This window comes from Orcinus orca, chromosome 2, assembly GCF_937001465.1.
Source record: "Orcinus orca chromosome 2, mOrcOrc1.1, whole genome shotgun sequence".
NCBI lineage: Eukaryota > Metazoa > Chordata > Mammalia > Artiodactyla > Delphinidae > Orcinus > Orcinus orca.
This window is the reverse complement of record NC_064560.1, coordinates 174,731,668-174,756,434: the sequence shown is the minus strand read 5'-3', so window position 1 is coordinate 174,756,434 and position 24,767 is coordinate 174,731,668. Positions and strand designations below refer to the sequence as shown.

The window sequence follows — 24,767 nt, the reverse complement described above, 5'->3', positions numbered from 1 at the left end:
TCCTATACACTCATGATGAAAAATCTAAAAGAGAAATTAAGGAAACACTCCCATTTACCATTGCAACAAGAAGAATAATATACCTAGGAATAAACCTAGTAAGGAGACAAAAGATCTGTATGCAGAAAACTATAAGACACTGATGAAAGAAATTAAAGATGATACAAACAGATGGAGAGATATACTATGTTCTTGGATTGGAAGAATCAGTATTGTGAAAATGACTATACTACCCAAAGCAATCTACAGATTCAATGCAATCCCTATCAAATTACCAATGGCATTTTTTACAGAACTAGAACAAAAAATCTTAAAATTTGTCTGGAGACACAAAAGTCCCCGAATAGTCAAAACACTCTTGAGGGAAAAAAGTGGAGCTGGAGGAATCAGACTCCCTGACTTCAGACTATACTACAAAGTTACAGTAATCAAGACAATATGGTACTGGCACAAAAAGAGAAACATAGATCAATGGAACAAGATAGAAAGCCCAGAGATAAACCCATGTACCTATGGTCAACTAATCTATGACAAAGGAGGCAAGAATATACAACAGAGAAAAGACAGTCTCTTCAATAAGAGGTGCTGGGAAAACTGGACAGCTACATGTAAAACAATGAAATTAGAACACGTCCTAACACCGTACACAAAAATAAACTCAAAATGGATTAGAGAGGGCTTCCCTGGTGGCGCAGTGGTTGAGAGTCCACCTGCCAATGCAGGGGACACGGGTTCGTGCCCCGGTCCGGGAAGATCCCACATGCTGTGGAGCGGCTAGGCCCATGAGCCATGGCCACTGAGCCTGCGTGTCTGGAGCCTGTGCGCCGCAACAGGAGAGGCCACAACAGTGACAGGCCCACGTACCGAAAAAAAAAAAAGGATTAGAGACGAAAATGTAAGACTGGATGCTATAAAACTCTTAGAGGAAAACATAGGCAGAACACTCTTTGATAAAAATCACAGCAAGATCCTTTTTGACCCACCTCCTAGAGAAATGGAAATAAAAACAAAAATAAACAAATGGGACCTAATGAAATTTAAAACCCTTTGCACAGCAAAGGAAACCATAAGCAAGACCAAAAGACAACCCTCAGAATGGGAGAAAATATTTGCAAATGAAGCAACTGACAAAGGATTCATCTCCAAAATTTACAAGCAGCTCATGCAGCTCAATATCAAAAAAACAAACAACGCAATCCAAAAATGGACAGAAGACCTAAATAGACATTTCTCCAAAGAAGATATACAGATTGCCAACAAACACATGAAAGAATGCTCAACATCATTAATCATTAGAGAAATGCAAATCAAAACTACAATGAGATATCATCTCACACTGGTCAGAATGGCCATTATCAAAAAATCTACAAACAATAAATGCTGGAGAGGGTGTGGAGAAAAGGGAACCCTCTTGCACTGTTGATGGGAATGTAAATTGATACAGCCACTATGGAGAACAGTATGGAGGTTCCTTAAAAAACTAAAAATAGAACTACCATACGACCCAGCAATCCCACTACTGGGCATATACCCTGAGAAAACCATAATTCAAAAAGAGTCATGTACCACTATGTTCATTGCAGCTCTATTTACAATAGCCAGGACATGGAAGCAACCTAAGTGTCCATCGACAGATGAATGGATAAAGAAGATATGGCACATATATACAATGAAATATTACTCAGCCATAAAAAGAAACAAAATTGAGTTATTTGTAGTGAGGTGGATGGACCTAGAGTCTGTCATACAGAGTGAAGTAAGTCAGAAAGAAAAAAACAAATACCGTATGCTAACACATATATATGGAATCTAAGGAAAAAAAAAAGGTCATGAAGAACCTAGGGGCAAGACGGGAATAAAGACACAGACCTACTAGAGAATGGACTTGAGGATATGGGGAGGGGGAAGGGTAAGCTGTGACAAAGTGAGAGAGTGGAATGGACATATATACACTACCAAATGTAAAACAGATAGCTAGTGGGAAGCAGCTGCATAGCACAGGGAGATCAGCTCAGTGCTTTGTGCCAACCTAGACGGGTGGGAGGGAGGGAGACGCAAGAGGGAAGAGATATGGGGATATATGTATATGTATAGCCGATTCACTTTGTTATAAAGCAGAAACTAACACACCATTGTAAAGCAATTATACTCCAATAAAGATGTTAAAAAAAAGATATCTAAGAAAAAAAACACAAGAAAACTCTTAGAGGAAAACATAGGAAGAACACTCTTTGACATAAATCACAGCAAGATATTTTTTGATTCACCTCCTAGAGTAATGGAAATAAAAACAGAAACAAATAAATGGGACCTAATGAAACTTAAACGGTTTTACACAGCAAAGGAAACCATAAACAAGATGAAAAGACAACCCTCAGAATCGGAGAAAATATTTGCAAACGAATCAATGGACAAAGGATTAATCTCTAAAATATATAAACAGGTCATGTAGCTCAATATTAAAAAAACAGGGCTTCCCTGGTGGCGCAGTGGTTGAGAGTCCGCCTGCCGATGCAGGGGACACGGGTTCCTGCCCTGGTCCGGGAGGATCCCACGTGCCGCGGAGCGGCTGGGCCCATGAGCCATGGCCGCTGGGCCTGCACATCCGGAGCGTGTGCTCCGCAATGGGAGGAGCCACAACAGTGAGAGGCCCGTGTACCGCAAAACAACAACAACAACAACAAAAAACAAACAACCCAATCAAAAAATGGGCAGAAGACCTAAATATACATGTCTCCAAAGAAGACATACAGATGGCCAAGAGGCACATGAAAAGCTGCTCAACATCACTAATTATTAGAGAAATGCAAGTCAAAACTACAATGAGGTATCACCTCATAACAGTTAGAATGGGCATCATCAGAAAATCTACAAACAACAAATGCTGGAGAGGGTGTGGAGAAAAGGGAACCCTCTTGCACTGTTGGTGGGAATGTAAATTGATACAGCCACTATGGAGAACAGTATGGAGTTTCCTTAAAAAACTAAAAGTAGAGTTACCATATGACCCAGCAATCCCACTACTGGGCATACACCCAGAGAAAACGATAATTCAAAAGGATACATGCACCCCACTGTTCACTGCAGCACTATTTACAATAGCCTGGAAATCGAAGCAACCTAAGTGCCCATCGACAGACGAATGGATAAGAAAGATGTGGTACATATATACAATGGAATATTACTCAGTCATAAAAAGGAACGAAATTCGGTCATTTGTAGAGACATGGATGAATCTAATGAGACTGTCATAGAGTGAAGTAAGTCAGAAAGAGAAAAACAAATATCGTATATTAACGCATACATGTGGAACCTAGAAAATGGTACAGATGAACTGGTTTGCAGGACAGAAACTGAGACACAGGGTAGAGAACAAACGTATGGACACCAAGGGGGGAAGCGGCGGGGGCAGGGGTGGTGGTGTGATGAATTGGGAGGTTGGTATTGACACGTATACACTGATGTGTATAAAATCGATGACTAATAAGAACCTGCTGTATAAAAAGATAAATAAAATTCCAAAGTTCAAAAAAAAAGAAAAGAAAGATTGTAAAAAATTTTTTAAATAAATAAATAAATAAAATAAACTCTTGAATGCAAGGGTATGTCAAAATCAAAAAAAAAAAAAAAAAGCAAACACTGAACCAGAGGATAAGAAAAACAACAAATTCTTCTACAGTTTCCCAGTATTAGTGGTCTCCAAACATTTTTGCTTGGTGCTCCCGATACAAATTTTGGGAAACTGTATCCTTTTTGTTGGTGGCATCTAAGGTTTTTCATCATAAATTTAAAATGTTCCAAGGGATCCAATGAATGGCAAATATAATTTTAAAATAAAACTGTAACAGTATCCTTTTAAGTATATTCAAGGGAACCTAAATAACATCAGGATTCACCAGCCACTGTACATTTTTAAAGTACTATAAAAGAAAAGGCTCTTTTTGTCAGTAAATTTTTCACTTTTTACAATACTATACTTTTAACTGAAAGTAACATATGAACAGGAAAGTACACAAATCACAACTGCAGAGCATGATGAATTTCGGTCACCTGTGTGAACACCACTGAGCATAGAACATTCCCAGCACCCCAGAAGCCTCCCCTACTCCTGCCCAGACATCCCCCAATTCACTTTTGTTTTTACTTCTTCCATTCCATTTCCCCCAAAGAACAGCTTAGCCTAACAGAACATATTTAATGCTTGTAAGTCTTGTACCTTATATTATACCTTCTCTACAACGAAAATATGTATACCAATTACATTTAATATTTTTAAGTTTCCCGTGATCATAAGGCCATACTTGTTATACATATATTGACCTATCATTGTAAGAACATAGTACACAATTCATCAAAACACCGTAAATATTTTAAATTTTTATTAAAATGTACATTATACTAACATCAATTTCTCCGTTTTGATAACTATACTATGGTTATAACTGATTTAACATTAGGAAAACTGGGTAAAGGGCACATAGAAACTCTATATTATTTTTGCAACTTTTCTAAAAGTCTAAAATTATTTTTTTTTAAAAATTACATAAAAAGAGTACACAATAATATTGGAAACATTTCAAGTGTTTGCATTCCTCTTGCATGTGAGTTAGAAGTCTCTGGATTGAAAAAGACTTCTAACTTCTGGTGCTATGTATTTTCTTAGAAAATACAGAGCACCAGAAGCCACAAAGTATACTGCATTTAGGTAATGGATTATTAATATTCCCAAACATACATGTACAACACATTCAAAGAGAAGTGAAGAAAATATAGGTTAGAATTTATTAATACTGAGTCCAAATTGAGGTGGAATTCCTATACACCTACAGGAATAGTTCAAAAACTATCGAAATAAATAATATACTACTAACAGGAATTAGGAATGCAGTCTCTACTGTGAGCTATTTTAGGACTGTTTAAATACCTATTTAAAATAGTTGCATCTGATTCACTTCAAGCACCCAGTCACACATTTAGAAAACCAAATCCACATCTTCCAGGCAGTAAGGAAGAAAATAAAGTTTAAATTATTTTCTGCCCATGAAGCTCAGACATAAAATAAAACTGGAACTTGTTATAAAGATTCAAAATATACATTTATCTAAGATTATGAAGAAACTATTTGACATTAGAGACAGCATAGGCTGGGTATTTATACCCATTGACTGAGTATAAGACAGTAGAATTGAATAATCAAGAAAGAGCCTTCGTTTCTAAAAAATGAGGAGACAAGTATATGAAGTGACCAAAAGCAAAACTTGTTAGCATGAGTGAGTACCTGGGGCATAAGTCCTGGAAATAAAATATAACTCAACCACTGAGCAAATAACAAAATTCCTATTAGATATGCATCTCTTCATTAGACAGATGAGATTAGCTGCCCTCTTCTCCAGTAGGTCATGTATCTCTCCATAGTTGAAAATTACTCACTGCTAGAATAAGGCAGCGTTTCAGCATCAATTCTATTCCTATTTTCTCTTTCATAGATGTAAACACTGATAAACCTTGTTCACAAATATAACAGCTAACACTTATATAATGTTTACTATGTGGCAGGCATGTGATGTTCTAAGCACTTATTAAATCCTCACGATAGTCCTACAAAGTGTGTGTCGTTAGTACTTCTCTTTACCAATGAGGAAGCTGACGCTCAGAAAGCTCACTTGCCCAAGATCAGTCAGCAGAACTGCGATCTGGGCCCAGGTTAGCTGGCTGCAGAGCCCGTGCTTCTAGCCACTAGGCAATATTGCCTCTCTAGGCTGATGTTAACCAATGAGACTGGCTGAAGTTTAATATAGCAATACCATTCAATTCTTTGAACTCTTTTCTAATTATATGTCAAAAGTCACAAGATGACCTATCTTTAAATCTTATATTTAATGATCTATCAGCTGACTACTTGATTATGTCCTTCTTCAATTCTGTTAAAGCAAAGAAATGGAAATCATTACCATGCAAAAAGATTCGTTATGCTATTACCTGAATTAAACACCAATATTTTTGTTCCTTTCTTTGGAACCCTTGAAATTTTTACACCCCAGGACAATGCACCATATTAAGATTCTAGGTGGGCCGTTCTTTTATAAAGGGAAAAAACAGTAATTATGAAAAAGAAGGTGAGAAGGGAGAACCTATCCACATGAGGGGCTCACAAGCAGCTCAATTTTAGGAAAGAGAATCTATGGGATTTGCAATCCAGAAGTAGTGTATTTTAAAACCATCCATCCTACAGAGTCCTTGCAAAGTCTTCAGGTATGTCCAGGGATGTGTACACCTCAGTCTGATTTGCAGACTGCTGCCCTATATCACAGACTTCTTTTGTTTTTAAAGGATGTTAATTATCTCTGCTGGCTACATGCCTCAATGTCAGGTACCTTTAAATGGAACAAAGTAGCTACAAGAGCATTACCTGGGAAAGTGATTAACCTTTTGTGCTTCAGAGAGGGTGCGAAGTAAAAAGGGCTTCAGGTGGGATCCTGTCCACATTAGGTTATAGTCAGTGCTGCTTGGGTGAACCTAAGGGCAGATAAAAAGACAAGATAAGAAACACCAGAGGGACTTCCCTGGTGGCACAGTGGTTAAGAATCCGCCTGCCAATGCAGGGGACACGGGTTCGAGCCCTGGTCCGGGAAGATCCCACATGCCGCGGTGCAACTAAGCCCATGCGCCACAACTACTGAGACTGCGCTCTAGAGTTCATGAGCCACAACTACTGAGCCCGCGTGCCACAACTACTGAAGCCTGTGCACCTAGAGCCCGTGCTCCACAACAAGAGAAGCCACCGCAATGAGAAGACCGTGCACCGCAACGAAGAGTAGCCACCACTCGCCGCAACTAGACAAAGCCCGCACGCAGCGGTGAAGACCCAACGCAGCCAAAAATAAATAAATAAATGTATTTTTTTAAAAAAAGAAAGAAACACCAGAGACAGCCCCTGGAAGAATGATGGAAGTAAAAAGTCATAGAGATTTTTCATCCACAGAGCACTCACAGGGGCGGGTCAGTTAGGATGTGAGCTTAGTAAGACAAAAGTTGAGTGTACAGAACAGAGGGATAAGCAAGTTTAAAGAATGAGAGAGTTGGACAAGTCTCACATGCAAAAAGTAGAATTAATCCTTTTATAGAAGTCCATGATATCTCTAAATATTCTTGTATATCAAAGTGAGAGATGAGGACCCAACCCCAAAACTCCCTTCTCAGACTGTCCTTATATCCTTGCAGATGCTGGGTATAAAGTGATGATCAGATCTAAAACCTTATAGTAGCAAACCAACTTAGAATTCATTCATTCATTCATTAGAATTCATTTGTCCATTCATTCAACAATTATGTACTCTCTGCCTCTGATGTGACAGGTACCATGTTAAGCCCTGGAAATAAAACAGCAACAAAGACAGTATATAAACTGGTATCAGAACTTCCTCAAAATGTCTACTTCATACCTCAACCTAGGATAAGAAGCGAGCAACCAGACTTTTATCAACTGTCTCAAAATATCCACAGTGGAAATCCATCCAGCATTTTTGCCTTTGCCTTTTGATGTCAAATCCCCATTTTCCCAATTTTCTTTGGGAATAACATACTCCTTGGTTTTAAAGGACCTGGCAATCACCTGGCCCTCCCTTCCCCCAAGGAGTGGACCCTTGACCCAAGCTAGGCTAATCATTCTATCTCCAGAATATGCTTCTTTAGCAGAGAAAGGCACAAGGACAATGAATGCAGTCGATTCATTCCACAGCAGTAAAGGTGGTCTTGAAGACTTCTGTTGCCAGATCCCTGGAGCTACTGCATTCTCTCTTCTTCCAAAGGTCTGCTTTTTCAGCTTTTCCTCTGGTTCTGCTAGCCATTCTATGTACATCTTAACTATAAATCCCTTTTGGTTTATGTTGGGCAGAGTCTGTTTCTGTTGCTTGCAATCAAAGAGGTTTAATTGGGTATTAGACAATTCCTTATGGGAAACTCTGCCTCTAGCCCATGCCTAAAAATACAGCAAGGAAAAAAAAATTTTTTTCCCCTAAAAAAAAGCCCCACAAAATCTTGTGGAAATGTTTTCCATGTATTTCAAGGGAAAACTGATAAAGTGACTCAGAAAGTCAGAAAGTCAATGCAAGTTCTGCATCATCACTAAGGAGTGGTCCCGTGTACTTTCTAGAGCTGGCCCTGTTAGCTGACAGTCAGTTAGGTGGCTAGGATTTTCAGCTTTTGAGCAGATAAGGTAAGGTAGTAAAAATGAGCTTACTTCATGAAATCCATGGGCTGTCAGGATGCTGCGAACCAGGCGACTGTCTGTTCGTACGATCTTGTAAGACAAGTGGTAACGTTCTAAAGAAAAACATAGAATCAAGTTCAGTAACCAGAAAGTTAACTATAGAGAAAGAAATAAACTGTAAGATGGTGGCTGGACTAATTACACTCAATAACACAATACTGTTATCCTTAGGCTACTATAAGTAGGTTGAGGATTATTTTGGACTAAGGGTCCTAAACCTGAGATTCACTGACTGTCACTAAACATGGATGGGGGTGGGGCGGGGGGAATGACATCCCTGTTTTCACCAAATTCTAGTTCCAGTTTAACATTACCTTCAATTAGGAATGTAGGCAACAAAGGAGAATAGTATGAGCAATGCCTGTGACCCTGCCACCAACAGATATCAGGTATTCTAACATTCTTTTACAGTTGTTACAGTTATCTCAAAAAATCACTTATTCTCAAAAAAAAAATCACTTATTCTCTGGTGGCCTAGTGGTTAGGACTCCGGGCTTTCACTGCGTGGTGCAGGTTCAATTCTTGGTCGGGAACTGAGATAATGAAAGCCGCACAGCACGGCCAAAAAAAATCACTTACTCCCACAGTACTTAAAAATTATGGCAGTGAACAGACCTACCACTAGATCATGTTATTTAATGCACTAATAAAAGGCATACATATCACAAATTTGGTTTTTAAGAATATTTTGAGAACTATATTTTAATACAATTTATTTTCTTTGTAGTCTTACGTATTTTTAAAATACACTTAGAAAACATTATTCTGAGAAGAGACCCATAAGTTTCCCCATACTGCCAACGCACCCACTGCACCAAAAAGGCTAAGAACGCCGTTCTAAATAGCCCTCATGTGCAACAATGTTGGTTACCAGCATATCTTAGACCAGAGGTTATAAACTGATGACACGAGGGCCAAAACCAATCTGCAGACATGGTTTGTTCTTCCTCCTTGTGCTTTAAAAATAAAATTGAATTAATTGCTAACCTTTTGAAATTGGAGGAATTCATATAAAAATCTAGATTTCTGGGGGCTTCCCTGGTGGCGCAGTGGTTGGGAGTCCGCCTGCTGATGCAGGGGACATGGGTTCGTGCCCCGGTCCGGGAAGATCCCACGTGCCGCGGAGCGGCTGGGCCCGTGAGCCATGGCCGCTGAGCCTGCACGTCCGGAGCCTGTGCTCCACAACGGGAGAGGCCGCGGCAGTGAGAGGCCCTCGTACCGCAAAAAAAAAAAAAAAAAAAATCTAGATTTCTGGACTTCTCTTGAAAACCCTGGCAACCCTGGGCTCTCTCTCTGGCAAGGCAAGAGTCAACCAGAGAAGTGCAAGTGCTCCCTGCAGGACAGGCCTGCGCTGTCCAGTTCAGCACCGTCCCCACCTGACCTGCTTTACTCATTCTTATCTCCTGCCAGGCCCCTGAGAGCATTCTGTGCTTGTGACCCCTGTCTAAGAGGAATGTCTGTAATCATGTGAGGTTTCTATATATCCCCAAAGACTAAAGTTTTCTCTGGCGCATTACATTCAATCTCTTTCTATGCATCACTATAAACTGTTAGCTAAGAATTCTACAGAACAATTTTTTTAAAGGACTGCATACTGAACCATTTCTGAGTGAGTATAATACAGAAACTTATGGACAGGCTCTGGAACAAAATTCAGCCTCTACAGTCAAAGATAAGCATTTCTTTTTATAACTCTATGTGAAAATATTCATAAATCCCTGCTGCTACTTGCCCAGCCCTGGCAGGAACACCATGTCAAGCAGACACAGGAGGATTGGAATGATAAGGCCAGACACTCCATACTTCTCACTCTTGCGGCAAACTTTAAAGCCCAGTTACAAGGTTTTCCCAATGGTCAATCACTATTATGTTGTCTTTGCAATATTTTTATAAGAAAAACAGTGCAGAGTTTAATGTAAGCAGCAGCACAGTGCACTGCTCAAGAGTTTGTGTTCTAAGGTTTCCTAAAGCTTACCTCTATAAAAACAATCAATAGAAAGAGAAATCAGCTGAACTCTGTTTCATTCTAGCAATAAGCAATATTCAACCATGGATAAATGAACCAATTAGTTTTGTAAACGCTCAATTCATATTATGAAGAAATGGATTTTTTTTACTTTTATGTTTATTATTTATAAAAATTTTAATTTATTCTTATTCTTTTGCTCAACTGTATATTCATTAAGACTGTAAGATAGCTCAATCCAGGACACATTCAATCTTTGGAGATATATGAACATAATAAATCTAATAAGATATAAAAAAAGGAGTTTGTGTTCTGATTCCAAGTTGGGGAAGGAAAGTACAAGATAGGTGTGGAATAGCTTGCTATGCCAAAAAAGAGGACAGTCACAAGGATTGAGAACATGTCACAAGGATCTTTTTTTTTTTTTTTTCCACTGCTGCGGCCTCTCCCTTTGCGGAGCACAGGCTCCAGACACGCAGGCTCAGCGGCCATGGCTCACGGGCCCAGCCGCTCGGCGACACGCGGGATCTTCCCGGACTGGGGCACGAACCCGCGTCCCCTGCATCGGCAGGCGGACTCTCAACCACTGCGCCACCAGGGAAGACCTTTTTTTTTTTTTTTTTTTTGGCACAAGGATCTTGAAGGGGCTCCCCAAGGCCAAATTTGAGGCAATCTGAATGTAAAAATGAATACTGACAGAAAAAGATTTTAACTCACTTATAAGAAAGAAAACAACCCATGAATCCACACTGCTAAGAAAGTGAGAAGGTATACTACTGGTTTTCTAGGTCAGAAGTACGATACAAGTGTCATCAAGGCATTGGCAGGACTGCGTTCCTTTCTATAGGCTCTGGGTAGGGTCCACTTCCTTTCCTTTTCCATCTTCTAGAAGCTGCCCCTATTCTTCTTCTATCTTCAAAGCCAGCAATGACAGGTCTAGTCCTTCTCACACTGCAACAGTCTGACTCTTCCTCTGTCTCCTTCTATTTTAAAGGACTCCTGTAATTACACTGGGCCCACTTGAAGAATCTCCTTATCTTAAGGGTTAGCTGATTAGCAACCTTAATTCCATCTATGACCTCAATTCCGCTTTGCTAAGTCAGGTAACATTTTCACAGGTTCTGGGGATTAGGAGGTAGACATCTTTGGGAGACTATTACTTTCGCATAGAAGGGAAAGCTCTTCTTTACAGAAAAGCCAGCTAATAAATGTAGAAGGAAAAACTGAAATAGAAAATCACCATTTTACAAAAACTGCAATAGTAAGTGATTCAGACAAGAATCAATGAATTCCAACAGTCAGAGACTACTGGAGAACAGGATATTCACACATCTCAAAATATCACCCCAGAGAATGCTTTTAACAAAGGAGAAGGGTACCTGTACAATGAATCAATCTGGTAAACACTATCTTAACCAAATGATCAAACTTGTCATCACCAGTAATGCAATATAATGACATCACATGCTTTCTAACGTGATACACTGAGGACATGACTTCATTAAATGATATTCCTACAAATGTTTTTCAACTTTTTTATTCTTTTTAACCTTTTTCAATCTTTTTAATCTAAACATGTGGAATCAATCTGACAAGCCCAAACTTAAGGACATCTGCAAAGCAACTAGTCTGTAATCTTTAAAAATGCCAATGTTATGAAAGACCAAAAAAAAAAAAAAATCCAGTAAATGGTTGTAGATATAAAGGAGACTAAAGAAATATGACAACTAAATGCAATCTCTGATTGGATTCTGGATTTGAAAGAAAAAAAAAAGATAAAGGACAAAATTGGAAAAATTGAGGAAATCTGGGCAGGGACTGTATATTAGATAAGAGTGTTTTAGCAATGACAGATTTCCTAAGTGTCATCAGTGTACTGTGGTTATAGAGAGGATGCCCTTGTTCTTAGGATAAACATGTTGAATAAAGTATTTAGGTCTGAAGTATGTGAACTAATTTTCAAATGGTTCAGAGAGAAAGAAGGTAAAGCAAACACGGCAAAATGTTAATAACGGGTGAAAGCAAGGAAATAGTATACATGAATTCATTGTACTATACTTATAACTTGCCAGACGGTTTTTTTATTTCTTTAAATAAAATGTTCAGAAAACTAAAAGAAAACCAGGTCTTTTTCATTGTGATAACTGATCACTGACAGCTCCATTTTTGCACATAAAAAGCCAAAGCCTCATCAACTGCTGGGGACCAGGACTGTGCCTGATTCTCTGACTGTTCTGCAGTGCTTGCCCCAGGCCACGGAGATGATTGGTCAGGTGTGTGGAAAAACAGAGAATGATTATGTGGGGACTGGGGGAGAAGGGGAGTAATAAAAGAAAGAGTATGTCTCTGGAGTTGAACTGCCGAGGTTCAAACCCTGGCTCTACTACTTCCTGCCTGCTGTCTTAAATAAGTTATTTAATTTCACTATGCTCAATTTCCTCACCTATAAAATGGGGTTGATAACAAAGGTACTTATCTCACAGGGTAGTTGAAAGCACTAAATCAGTTAATACATGTAGAGCTTTTAGAATAGGAAAGCTTGCTGATACGGGAATTCCCTGGCTGGCCGGTGGTTAGGACTCGGCGCTTTCACTGCTGTGGCCTGTGTTCAATCCCTGGTTGGGAAACTAAGATCCTGTAAGCTGCACGGTGCAGACCCCCGAAAAAAGAAAGCTTGCTGATATACAGAAAAATAATTTCATACAGTAAAACAGTAAACACATAGTAAAATAGCTACTAATACACATATAAATACATAGTATAATACACAGTAAATTATACATTTTATATAGCAAGTTAAAAAATAAAAATGCTATTAATACTCTTTCTCCTACTTCTCCTAATATAGAAGTAAAATGCAGTCATCACTGTGCTCAATGGCAGACCTGATTCTCATGGTATGTAAGCAGTGACCACCTACTTCTTTTTTTTTTTAAAATAAATTTATTGATTTATTTATTTTTGGCTGTGATGGGTCTTCCTTGCTGCGTGCAGGCTTTCTCTAGTTGAGGCGAGTAGGGGCTACTCTTCGTTGCAGTGCGTGGGCTTCTCATTGCGGTGGCTTCTCTTGTTGAGGAGCATGGGCTCTAGGCGCATGGGCTTCAGTAGCTGTGGCATGCAGGCTCAGTAGCTGTGGCTTGCAGGCTCAGTAATTGTGGGTTGGGGGCTCTAGAGTGCAGGCTCAGTAGCTGTGGCGCACGGGCTTAGTTGCTCCACGGCACGTGGGATCTTCCCGGAACAGGGCTCGAACCCGTGTCCCCTGCATTGGCAGCGGATTCTTAACCACTGCGCCACCAGGGAAGTCCCTGGCCACTTACTTCTAATCCAAACCAACTAACTATAACCCAACTCAGATACATTGAACATGTTCTAAGAGGGGAGTGTAAGAGAGGCAGGGTGGAATGATGGAAAGCAACTGTGACTGCTTTAGGGATTTTTACCCGCATTCATGCTCTGTGTCCAATTGCCCTACAACCAATAATGCTGATTACCAGCGCATATAGACCAGAGATTATAAAATGGTAACCCAGGAGCCAAATCCAGCCTATAGACAGTTTGTCCATCCCTTGTGGTGTTTTCAGTATAAAGTTGAATTATTTGCTAACCTTTTAAAATTGGAAGAAGTCACATAAAAATCTAGATTTCTAGGCTTCTCCTGAAATAGCTGGTAAGCCTGGGCTCCCTCTCCCTAGCGAGAGTCAAATGGAGAACTGCAACTACAAACTGAACCTGTTCAACTGTTCATGACAGAACCACCTTCGCCATGTTTTCTTCCATAAAAAAACAAGAGGCAGGGCACGGTCCTGCTAGCAAACTGCAAAACACCCAACATCTAAGCCTCTGAACACACACGCATCTCATCAATTCCACTATGAGACTGCAGAATTTCCTCTTCAACAACTCACATGCATCGCAGGGGACAATCTGAAGAACTAGGACCCCTGGCAAGTTCCAGGACTGACTGTAGCAGAGTAAAGACAATCAAGGAACCAATAATCTAACTGTCAGCACAGAAGCACCTTAAGGGGTTTGGTCCAAACTAGCATGGGAAACTAGAATGAAGATAAAACTAACATTCCTTTGACTTTAGAATACAAGAATAACCCCTTCGATGGCAACACAGTGTATCCTTGCCTTACTGTCAGAAAACTGGGTCCTTACGTGCACAGTCCAATACGGTTGTCACTAGCCACATGTAACTTGAGCACCTGAAATGTGACTAGTGTGATAAAGGAACTGAATTTCTCATTTTATTTAACTTGAATAAATTCTATTTTCAATTTTAAAACTGATACTCAATTCAGTTACTGGAAAACTTGTTTGGAACAACTTGAACATAGGAATTGACTACAATTTCAACTATAACATTTATGAAATCTAAATACAGACCAAATGCTTCCAATGAAAAATTTGCACCATATGGAGATGTACTAAAAGTGTACAATACACACTGGATGTAAAATATCTTCACGATTTTTTTATACTGAGTAAAAGTGGAAATGATAATTTGGATTAAATAAAATATATTATTAAAATTAATTTCACCTATTTCTGCTTATTTTTTTGATAAGGCTACTGAAAAATTACATATACAGCTTATATCATATTTCTGTTGGACAGTGCTAGTCTATACAAATCCAAATTTATGAAACTGACACATTCAGAGGCAAAATACAAAATACTTCATTCTAGGAAAAGATTAAATTGAAAATATCTGTTGCCCTTAAAATGCAATCCCAGGACTTCCCTGGTGGCGCACTGGTTAAGTCTCTGTGCTCCCACTGCAGGGGGCCCGGGTTCAATCCCTGGTCAGGAAACCAGATCCCACATGCTGCAACTAAGAGTTCGCATGCCACAACTAAGGAGTCCACGTGCCACAACTAAGGAGCCTGCCTACTGCAACTAAGACCCAGCACAACCAAATAAATAAATAAATACTTTAAAATAAAATGCAATCCCATTTATATGTTCAAAGTATACACAATTTTGAAAAAAAACATGGATATGGTGAGGAAAAAAACATACTCCTGGAATATTTCACAAATAAAGCATATGAAATCTCATTGTATCCAAAATATTAACAGTGAATTCAATGAAACATTTAACAGATAACAGAAAAAACAAGGTTGGAATCTAACACTCTAAGATCAACAGAAGATAACTAATGCCCCAGATACACTTCTCAAGGGGATTTAACTCAGTGTTATGATCTGAGCAGATCTATGTCAGCTATTTAAGAGAGAGAGAGAAAAAAAATAGACCAAGAGTGTTTAACAATTCAGAAATCTGAGGTAGCAACTAACAAAACTCATTCAAATTGTTCTTTTCATAAAGGAAGGTGAAGAAAATTATTAAACCTCAAGGAATTGGGAATATACAGAAAATTTAAAAAAAAACAGAGTTTGAGAAAAAAGTTTAGTGGTTTCTTCCTTAAACACAGGAAGATGTACAGGAAAATAATCCAAAGACTTAGAGGTTCTAGAAAATAGTGATTGCTTGAATAATGGCATGATTACATTGATGGATGCTAATTTCCAATAAATGTTGGGTATTCTACAAAGGAAGGGTCTATTGCCACAGAATACATGGATTCTTTTATGAATCCAAAGAAACCAAAAGAAGTATGTGGGGGGGGAGGATTATTTACTTCTGTTGTTTTTATGCAACTTTGATGTTCTGACTCTAATCATATTTAGTGGGAGACTCTCAGCAAATGTTAGTAAATCTTCAGAGACTCCAGCTTCAGAGAACATGAATGAACCATGTCCCTTTAAGTGGTAACCTAGCAACTTGCTGAGGGGATTAGAACACCGAGACCCTTGGGGAAGGAGGAGAATTCAAATCCCAGAAGCAGGTGCTCACCGTCCTTTGAACTCTGGCTTATTATGGGGCAAGGACAGACCTTAAAGTCATGTCAAGGTAGAGCAGATCCTGTTCAACAAATAGAGTAAGCAGCACAAGTTCTGAATGCGTGCTGTGTGCTGGACATTAGTGATCTCATTCTTACAATGCCTGCAAGGTAGCTATTATCTCCATTTTATAATAATGAAATAGATTAAGAGAGTTTAAGTGATTGCACAAGACTCACAGCTAGTAAATGCCAAAGCTGGGATCTGAAATATTGACTGAGAACCCATGTATAGACCCTTTCCACCATATCGCACAAAAGTTTGGATCCACAGTATGTAACCTTTGAAGACAGCTACAGGCTAACACCAGGATTCAGAGCACTGCTTAAAGTCAAAGAGGAGTGGACATAAATGAAATTAAGAATAGAAAAACAATAGAGAAAGTAAGCAAAATAAAAAGTTTGCACTTTAAAATGATTCCCAAATTGACAAACTTTTAGTTAGACTAACTAAAAACAAAGAGAAAAAATTCAAATTACTAAAATCAGAAATGAAGGTGGGGACATTACTACTGTATTACAGAAATAAAAAGGATTATAAAAGAATACTATGAACAACTGTATGCCAACAAAATTAGATAAACTAAATAAAATGGAAAATAACCTAGAGAAACACACAAACTACCAAAACAGACTCAATAAGAAATAGAAAATAGAACAGATAAGTAGAGGTTGAACTAGTAATCAAAAACCTTCCAACAAAGAAAAGCTAAGGACTAGATGCTTCACTGGTGAATTCTATCGAACATTTAAAGAATTAACACGAATCCTTCTCAAACTCTTCCAAAGAGGAGGAAGGAATTCATTCTATGAGGGCAGCATTACCCTGATACCAAAGCCAGACAAAGACATCAAAAGAAAAGAAAATTACAGAACGATATCCCTTATGAATACAGATGCAAACATCCTAAACAAAATACTAGCAAACCAAATCCAGCAGCATATTAAAAGGACTATATACCATGCTCAAGTGAGATTTATCTCAGGAATGCAAGGGTGGTTCAATATACAAAAGTCAATCAATGTAATACACCACATTAATAAAATGAAGGAAAAAAAACATAAAATCATCTCGATTGATGTAGAAAAAGCATTTGACAAAATGCAACACCGCTGTATGATAAAAACACTCAACAAAGGAATAGAAGAGAACTTCCTCGACATGATAAAGGGCATTTATGAAAACCCATAGCTAACAACATACCGAATGGTGAAAGACAGAAAGCTTTCCCCCAAAGATCAGGAAGAAGACAAAGATGCCCATTTTCACTTCTATTCAACACTGTACTGGAAGTTCTAGCCAGAGCAATTAGGAAAAAGCAGAAGAAAAAGAAAGAGAGGGAGGTAGGGAGGTATTTAGGTTACAGAGGAAGAAGTAAAATCTCTATTTACTGATGACATGATCTTGTATAGAGATAATCCTAAAGAACACACACACACACACATACACACCACACACACACTCTCTCTCACTAGTAGAGCTAATAAATGAGTTCAGCAAGGTTTCAGGATACAGGATCAGTATACAAAAAATCAATAGTAAGGCTTCCCTGGTGGCACAGTGGTTGAGCATCTGCCTGCCAGTGCAGGGGACATGGGTTTGAGCCCTGGTCTGGGACGATCCCGCATGCCACAGAGCAGCTAAGCCCGTGAGCCACAACTACTGATCCTGTGCTCTAGAGCCCATGAGCCACAACTACTGAGCCCACATGCCACAACTACTGAAGCCGGTGCGCCTAGAGCCCGTGCTCCACAACAAGAGAAGCCACCACAATGAGGAGAGTAGCCCCCGCAACCAGAGAAAAGCCCTCGCACAGCAACAAAGACCCAACGCAGCCAGAAACAATAGATAAATAAAATAAAATAATAAAATAAATTTATTTTTAAAAAATCAATAGTATGTCTATACAATGACAATGAACAATCCAAAAATGAAATTGAGAAAGCAATTCCATTTATAATAGCATCAAAAAGAATAAAATATTGAAGAATAAAGTTAACCAAGGAGCTACAAGACTTGCACACAGCAAACCATAAAACATTGCTACAGAAATTAAAGAAGACGTAAATAAATGGAAAGACATCCCATGTTCACGGACTGGAAGACTTAACACTAAGACGGCAATACTTCCAAAAGCAATTTACAGATTCTATGTACTCCCTACCAAAATCACAACAGCCATTTTTGCAGAAATGAAAAAGCTGATCCCAAAATTCATATGGAATTGCAAAGGACCCTGAATAGCAAAAAAATTTTGAAAATGAAGAACAAAGTTAGAGGACTCACACTTCCCAATTTCAAAACTTAGTACAAAGATACTGTAAGAAAAATAATATGGCACTGGTATAAGGATAAACAAACAGACTGACAGAATTATTAAGAGTCCAAAAATAAACCCATACATCTAATGGTCTACTGATTTTCAACAATAGTGCCAAGATTATTCAGTAAGGAAAGAATAGTCTCTTCAACTAATCATGCTGGGGCAACTGGATATCCACATGTAAAAGAATGAAGGTGGACCCTTATCTCACACTATATAAAAAAATTAACTCAAAATGGAACAAAGACCATTTAGCTCTAAATTTAAGAGCTTAAACTATAAAGCTCTTAGAAGAAAGCATAGAGATCATGACTTTGGGTTAGGCAATGGTTTCTTAGATATGACACCAAAAGCATAAGCAACAAGAGAAAAAGTAGATAAATGGAACATCATCAAAATGAAAAACTTTTCCCCATGAAAGAACACTATCAAGAGCATGAAAAGACAAACCACAGAGGAAAAAATATTTGGAAATCATTTTTCTGATAAGGGTCTAGTATCCAGAATATATAAAGAACCCTTACAACTCAACAACAAAAAGATAAGCAACCCGATTAAAAAATAGGCAAAAACCTTGACAGACATTTCTCCAAAGGAGATAATATAAATGGCCAAAAGGAACATGAAAAGCTGCTCAATGTCATTAATCATTAGGGAAATGCAAATCATAACCACAGTAAGATACCAATTCACACCCATTAGTATAGCTATATTCTAAAAAACAGAAAACAACGAATGTTACTGAGGATATGGAGAAATTTCAACTCTCATATATTGTTGGTGGGAACATAACATTGTGCAGTCACTGTGGAAAATCCTTTGGCAGTTCCTTAATAAGTTAAACATAGAATTACCATACAACTTAGCAATTCCATTCCTAGGTATATACCCAAAAGAACTAAGAACAGGTGTTCAAACAAAAACTTGTGCATGAATGTTCATAGCAGCACTATTTACAAGAGCCAAAAACTGGAAACACTTACCCATCAACCGATGAATGGATAAACAAAATGTGGTATATCCATACAATGGGATGTTATTCAGCCGCAAAAAGGAACGAAGTACTGACATATGCTAGAACATGGATGGACCTTGAAAACATTATGCTAAGTGTAAGAAGCCAGACACAAAAGGCTATGTATTGTATGAGTCCATTTACATGAAATATCCAGATTAGGTAAAGCCATAGAGACAGAAAGCTTAGTGGTTGCCAGGAGCTGGGATAAGGGGGTTGGGGAGCGACTGCTTAATGGGTACAGGGTTTACGTTTAGATGAAAATGTCCTGAAACTAGACAGTGGCGATGGTTGCACAATACTGTGAATGTACTAAATGCCACTGAGTTGTATACTTTAAAATGGTAAAAACAGTAAATTTTGTTATGTGTATTTTACCATAATTATAAAAAACAGTATCATTAAACTTATTGTGATAATCATTTCATGATATATGTAAGTTAAATTACTATGCTGTACACCTTAACTTTGTACAGTGGTGTATGTCAATGATCTCTCTATAAAACTGGAAGAAAAAAACAAAATATAAACACATGTACATGTAATTCAAAAAAAAAAGAGGAAAAATAATTTAATAAGCAGAAAACAATTTAAGAAATCACAAATAATCCGTTCAAGTATAAAAAAATCAACAGAATATTCTCATGACCAAAGCCCTTTCCCTAACTAAATATGGTTATCACTTTCTGTAAGATGAGGTTATCAGGGCCATGCCCAGCCCTTCCCTCAGTGGGGAAGGTCACACCTACCTCCAATTACTCGAACATTGTTGTCCTTTGTCAGAATAGCCTCAGCATGGAATACCAAAACTGGAATTTTCCTGCAGCCTCCAGTCCACATGATACATGGATGATCTCTACAACCGTAATAAAAGACTTTATTAATTTACAGCTCAAAATCTGAATTAACAACTGAAGCAGATCAGTGTGGTTTGGTGCTTAGCACCTTTCCCCTTCTTCTGGAACAAGCATCCCAAATGTCCTATGGGAAACCATTCATCTCCCATTCTTAGTCAGATGGTCTGTTTAAGATTAACTGTGTTCCTGCTGTAGGGATGGGTCTTGACTGGCTTTAGCCAATCAGGGTTTTCCATCCCCCAGTTATAGTTACTGGTTCAGGGATGAGGACATAAACCAGCTGGAGCCAGTGTGTCAGGAGATATGTCATGTGACCCTCTAAGAAAGCGATGCTTTCTCTTCTGTAGCAGTTGCAGGAGAAATGGCCTCCTCCCCTTGATGGTGTAAGAGAATGAGGTCGGGCTTCCCTGGTGGCGCAGTGGTTGAGAGTCCGCCTGCTGACGCAGGGGACCCAGGTTCGTGCCCCAGTCCGGGAAGATCCCACATGCCGCGGAGCGGCTGGGCCCGTGCGCCATGGCCGCTGAGCCTGCGCGTCCGGAGCCTGTGCTCCGCAACGGGAGAGGCCACAACAGTGAGAGGCCCGCGTACCACACACACAAAAAAAGAGAATGAGGTCTGGAAGTGCAAGTGTCATTTTGTGACCTTGGAAGGAGAGCCTGGAGCTGTTGGTAAAGGAGAAAGTCTGCAGGAGCCTGACTGAAAGAACAAGAGAAATGAGATCCTGAGTGGTAAACGTGCAGTTGCAGAATCAAGTCTTTCCTAAATATGAGTTCATAAATTCCCTTTATTATTTAGGACAATTTATGTCTTAGTCCCTGGCACAAATAAGAATCCTAACTAAAATAGTCACAATAATTGACAGACCACTTTTACACCCTATAGTCCCTTTTTAAGCCAATTTGATGATCCATCCTAAGATTCTGAGCTAGGAACCCTAAATTAATACACGTACCCCCATTAAAACCACATATTTTAAAGGAAGCCTATACCAAACGGAACAATGTTTTCCTCCAGAAAAGGACCTCTGACTTTATTCTCTTCCTATCTTCCAGAAATCTCTGTTTAATCAATCTCAGACAGATGTGTATTTATTCACAGATGAGAAAAATCTCCAACTGCCTTAGTGCATGAAGGTAGGAAAGAAATGACCTGAGTCCCTACTATGTGTCAGGAATTACACTAAAAGCTTTCACATGTTATCTCACTTAATCCTCTTGCCTGCACTATGAACTGAAGAAAAAGTGTTCAGAGAGGTTGAGCAGTTTGCTTAAGGTCATACAACTGGTTAAGCAAAGGAACAGGTATTAGAACCCAAGTGTCTGTGCTCTTTCCACCCTTCCATCTCCCTAATCACACATTTCAGTGATTTTTTGTATAAACACCTTAAACTCAACCCTTTGGGAACTGAAATTAATCAATTCCTTTTATGGAATAAGATCCATTTAGCCAAGATTCAGGCTGCTCTCAAAAACTCACATGACCACACTCCTTAACAAAGGCCATACCACAAACCTCAGGGCCAAGTTAGACTCTCCCAATACAGGTTTAAACAGATCCATGCTTTGAATGCACAGGCTGCCAGGCTACCAATCTTAGAGGTGAGGCAGCCTTTAGACTTGGGGTGAGCTGCCAAGAGCTTTGTTGAGGAAAGCAGAGAAACCATACCTAGTTCACTTCCTGGTTTCTAGAAGTGGAATGTGGATGCTTATTTTTCTTGCAATTTGACTTGGGTGACAGCGCCCTTTTGTGAGAAATTGGTGTTTATAGGGTGCAAGAAGGGATTTTTTGTGTGCGGTTTGCTTGCTTTTTAATCTTAAACGCCTGTAAAATGTGGGTATAGGGCCAGATGATTGCTATGCTCTCTTCCAACTTGAATTTTTTTCACTATATTTCTAAGTCGGAGGACAGAGGAAAAATTAGGCAGCCTAAACTATCAAGTCTTAGACAGAAACCCTGGAAACTATCGAAAGCTCCTTGTCAATCCATCTCTAGCTGCAAACTGGCACCACTGTGCCTTAGCACTTACAAACAATGGATTACGGATAAAAGGTAAAAATGCCTGACAAGAGTCAGGAACACAATAAACATACACAGCTGAGAAGAGCCAAGCCCTTAACCGTACTGTCTACAGAAAGCCAAATCCCTGACACAGAATCTTTTCACTTACAACCTCTGAAAAGAGAAAAGAGGTAGCAGACAAATCATTAGTTCAGTAAGGTCGACCCAAACACACTTAAGGCAGACGTTGCATTGTCATTAAAAGCATGCTCCCACCAGGTGGTGCTAAAGGAAAAAGATTCAAAATGATTAGGAAGCTGAAAATTGGGACTTTAAATTTTCATTTACACCAGAAACTGGTACATTTTAAGAAATTATGCTTTTACAGACATAAAAGAACAAAAAACTTGGATGACTAATAACCAAAGTAGACCAGTTTTATGGTTTACTTTACTGAAAGCCTGAGAACGTTTTGGTTTTTAAGAAGCAATTTCATGTGGAATAGATATTATTCACTCCTGGGATCCAGCCTACATAACTCAAAGCCTCGGTGCCTCATTCATACCAATGTCCCTGCTGGAAATGCCTTCCCCACTTCTCTCTGTTCATTTAATCCCACTCTCTAAAGCCCAGCTCACCTCACCACCTCCTTGGAGCCTTCCTTAGCTCCTCCAGCCCACAGTGATGTATTCTTTCACTGAACTGTAGCACTCACTACATAATCATTTGTTGATGATCTTTGTAACTGATCTAAAGCCAGCTTTTACAATCAGAATTAAATTTTTTTTTAATTCCTAAAGAAACCTTACATCAAATTAACGTTTCCACATCTCTATATAAATTTATATTTGGGAACCCCAAACAAAATACAGAAAAAGAGGCCCTTTACATTTACTATTTGAAATAATGCCATGCAAAACAAGGATGCCTGGACAGTTTCTAGCTCTAATGTCCAGGACTGCACGGCATCAATACTTTAATACAGCCTAGGATTCTGAGCAGATCTAGCAGATATCCATGGATATATATCTTTGGATCAAGTCAACATCCTTAGATGATTTAAGACCCTGTAACTTCCAAAACTTTAAAAATGTAAGCATGTTGTTCCAGGTGTGAACAAGATTGACTTAAGATTCCTAATGTATAAAACAAGTATCTGATAGACATGAGCTGATGGAACATTAACAATCAAAACTCAACAGTAGGAGTTTAAAAGGAAGAGGAGCCATAAGGTCTGTGAATTTGGATGGGGAGGGCGGGGGGAAGGTGGAATGACACCTATATTTTCACTAACTTCTACTAGAAATTTAATGTTTCTCAATTACGAATACAGGCACCAAACACAATAATAATAGTATTACCTGTGTTTTTGACTCTATCTGAAATTACAGATTTTATTATACCAAATTACAGTTGTTGCAGACATCTCAAAATATCACTGACATTTATCACTGCTTATAAGTTATGGTAGTTATTAAAGCTGCCACTAGATCACCTGTGATTACAGTCGTCTCATCTGGTGTGATGAGGATGGACAACAATTTGGCAACTCTCCACTCTCAAGCAATCATTCAGCTACCAAATGGTGACATTTCACAGTGGTGATCCAGACATCTATGATGTTTCTTGGTATTTCCCACTTTTAATTGTTAATCAAAGACCACCCAAGTATGATGGTCTTATGCAAACTAAGCAAAAACAGTCTTCATGTTCCTGTCTTTAGAAAATAAAATCTAACTTTCTCATGTTTTAAATGAATGATCTTGTTATTTAATGTATTAATAAAAACGTACATATTATTATACCACAAGTTTGGTTTTTTAAAAAATCCTGATAACTGCACCTCAATGCAACTGGTATTCTTTGTAATGAAATGTATTTTAAGCACTTAAAAGACCTAAGGTGATCTAAAGCAGGAAGCCTCCATTTATTTACTCAATAAGTTAGTCACTCAGTCAGCAAGCATTTATTGAGTGCTTACTAAAATATTAGGTTGAACCACCTACAATTCTCAATATTTGACTGTTTTTGACCTACCAAAATAGCAATTTCATACAGTTCAACCTAATACTTGTTGGGCCCAACCTATAAGACCACTAATAAAAGAGACAGTCATGAAGTAAAAGATCTTGAATCAGAAAGACTGATGTTTGAAGCAGAAGTTAAAATTTTTGTGAAGTGGGTAAGAGGCAGCACACAGAAAACAAAAAGTCACAAGAAGGCAAAGTGACAAGAGAGAATTATCCATTTAATTATCCTGAATGAGAATGACCCAAATATATCAAATCTCTATTATTTTCTATGATCTAATAGTGATGAGAAGCCTTTCCCCAAAGCTTTACTAATGCTTCAATAATTTTTTTTCAAATTACATTAAATAATGTAATCTTCTACTTTATAATAAGAAATACACTTTAAATTCAATATAAA

General features: G+C 38.6%; 1 protein-coding gene across 18 annotated transcripts in view; it reads right to left on the bottom strand.

The window, feature by feature from the left end:
• Positions 1 to 24,767, bottom strand: part of TTLL5 (tubulin tyrosine ligase like 5) — a 309,168-nt gene that overhangs the window by 280,846 nt on the left and 3,555 nt on the right. For 15 of the 18 annotated variants that reach the window (XM_033408371.2, XM_049706827.1, XM_033408745.2 and 12 more), the window contains exons 3-5: positions 20,232 to 20,338; positions 8,240 to 8,322; positions 6,410 to 6,516 (exon numbers count right to left, since the gene is read on the bottom strand). In XM_033408371.2, the coding sequence (XP_033264262.2) occupies positions 6,410 to 6,516; positions 8,240 to 8,322; positions 20,232 to 20,338 (297 nt within the window). Of the gene's footprint in view, positions 1 to 6,409; positions 6,517 to 8,239; positions 8,323 to 20,231; positions 20,339 to 24,767 lie in introns of those variants that run through there. The other 3 variants (XM_049706828.1, XM_049706829.1, XM_033408837.2) reach the window with 3 other exon arrangements.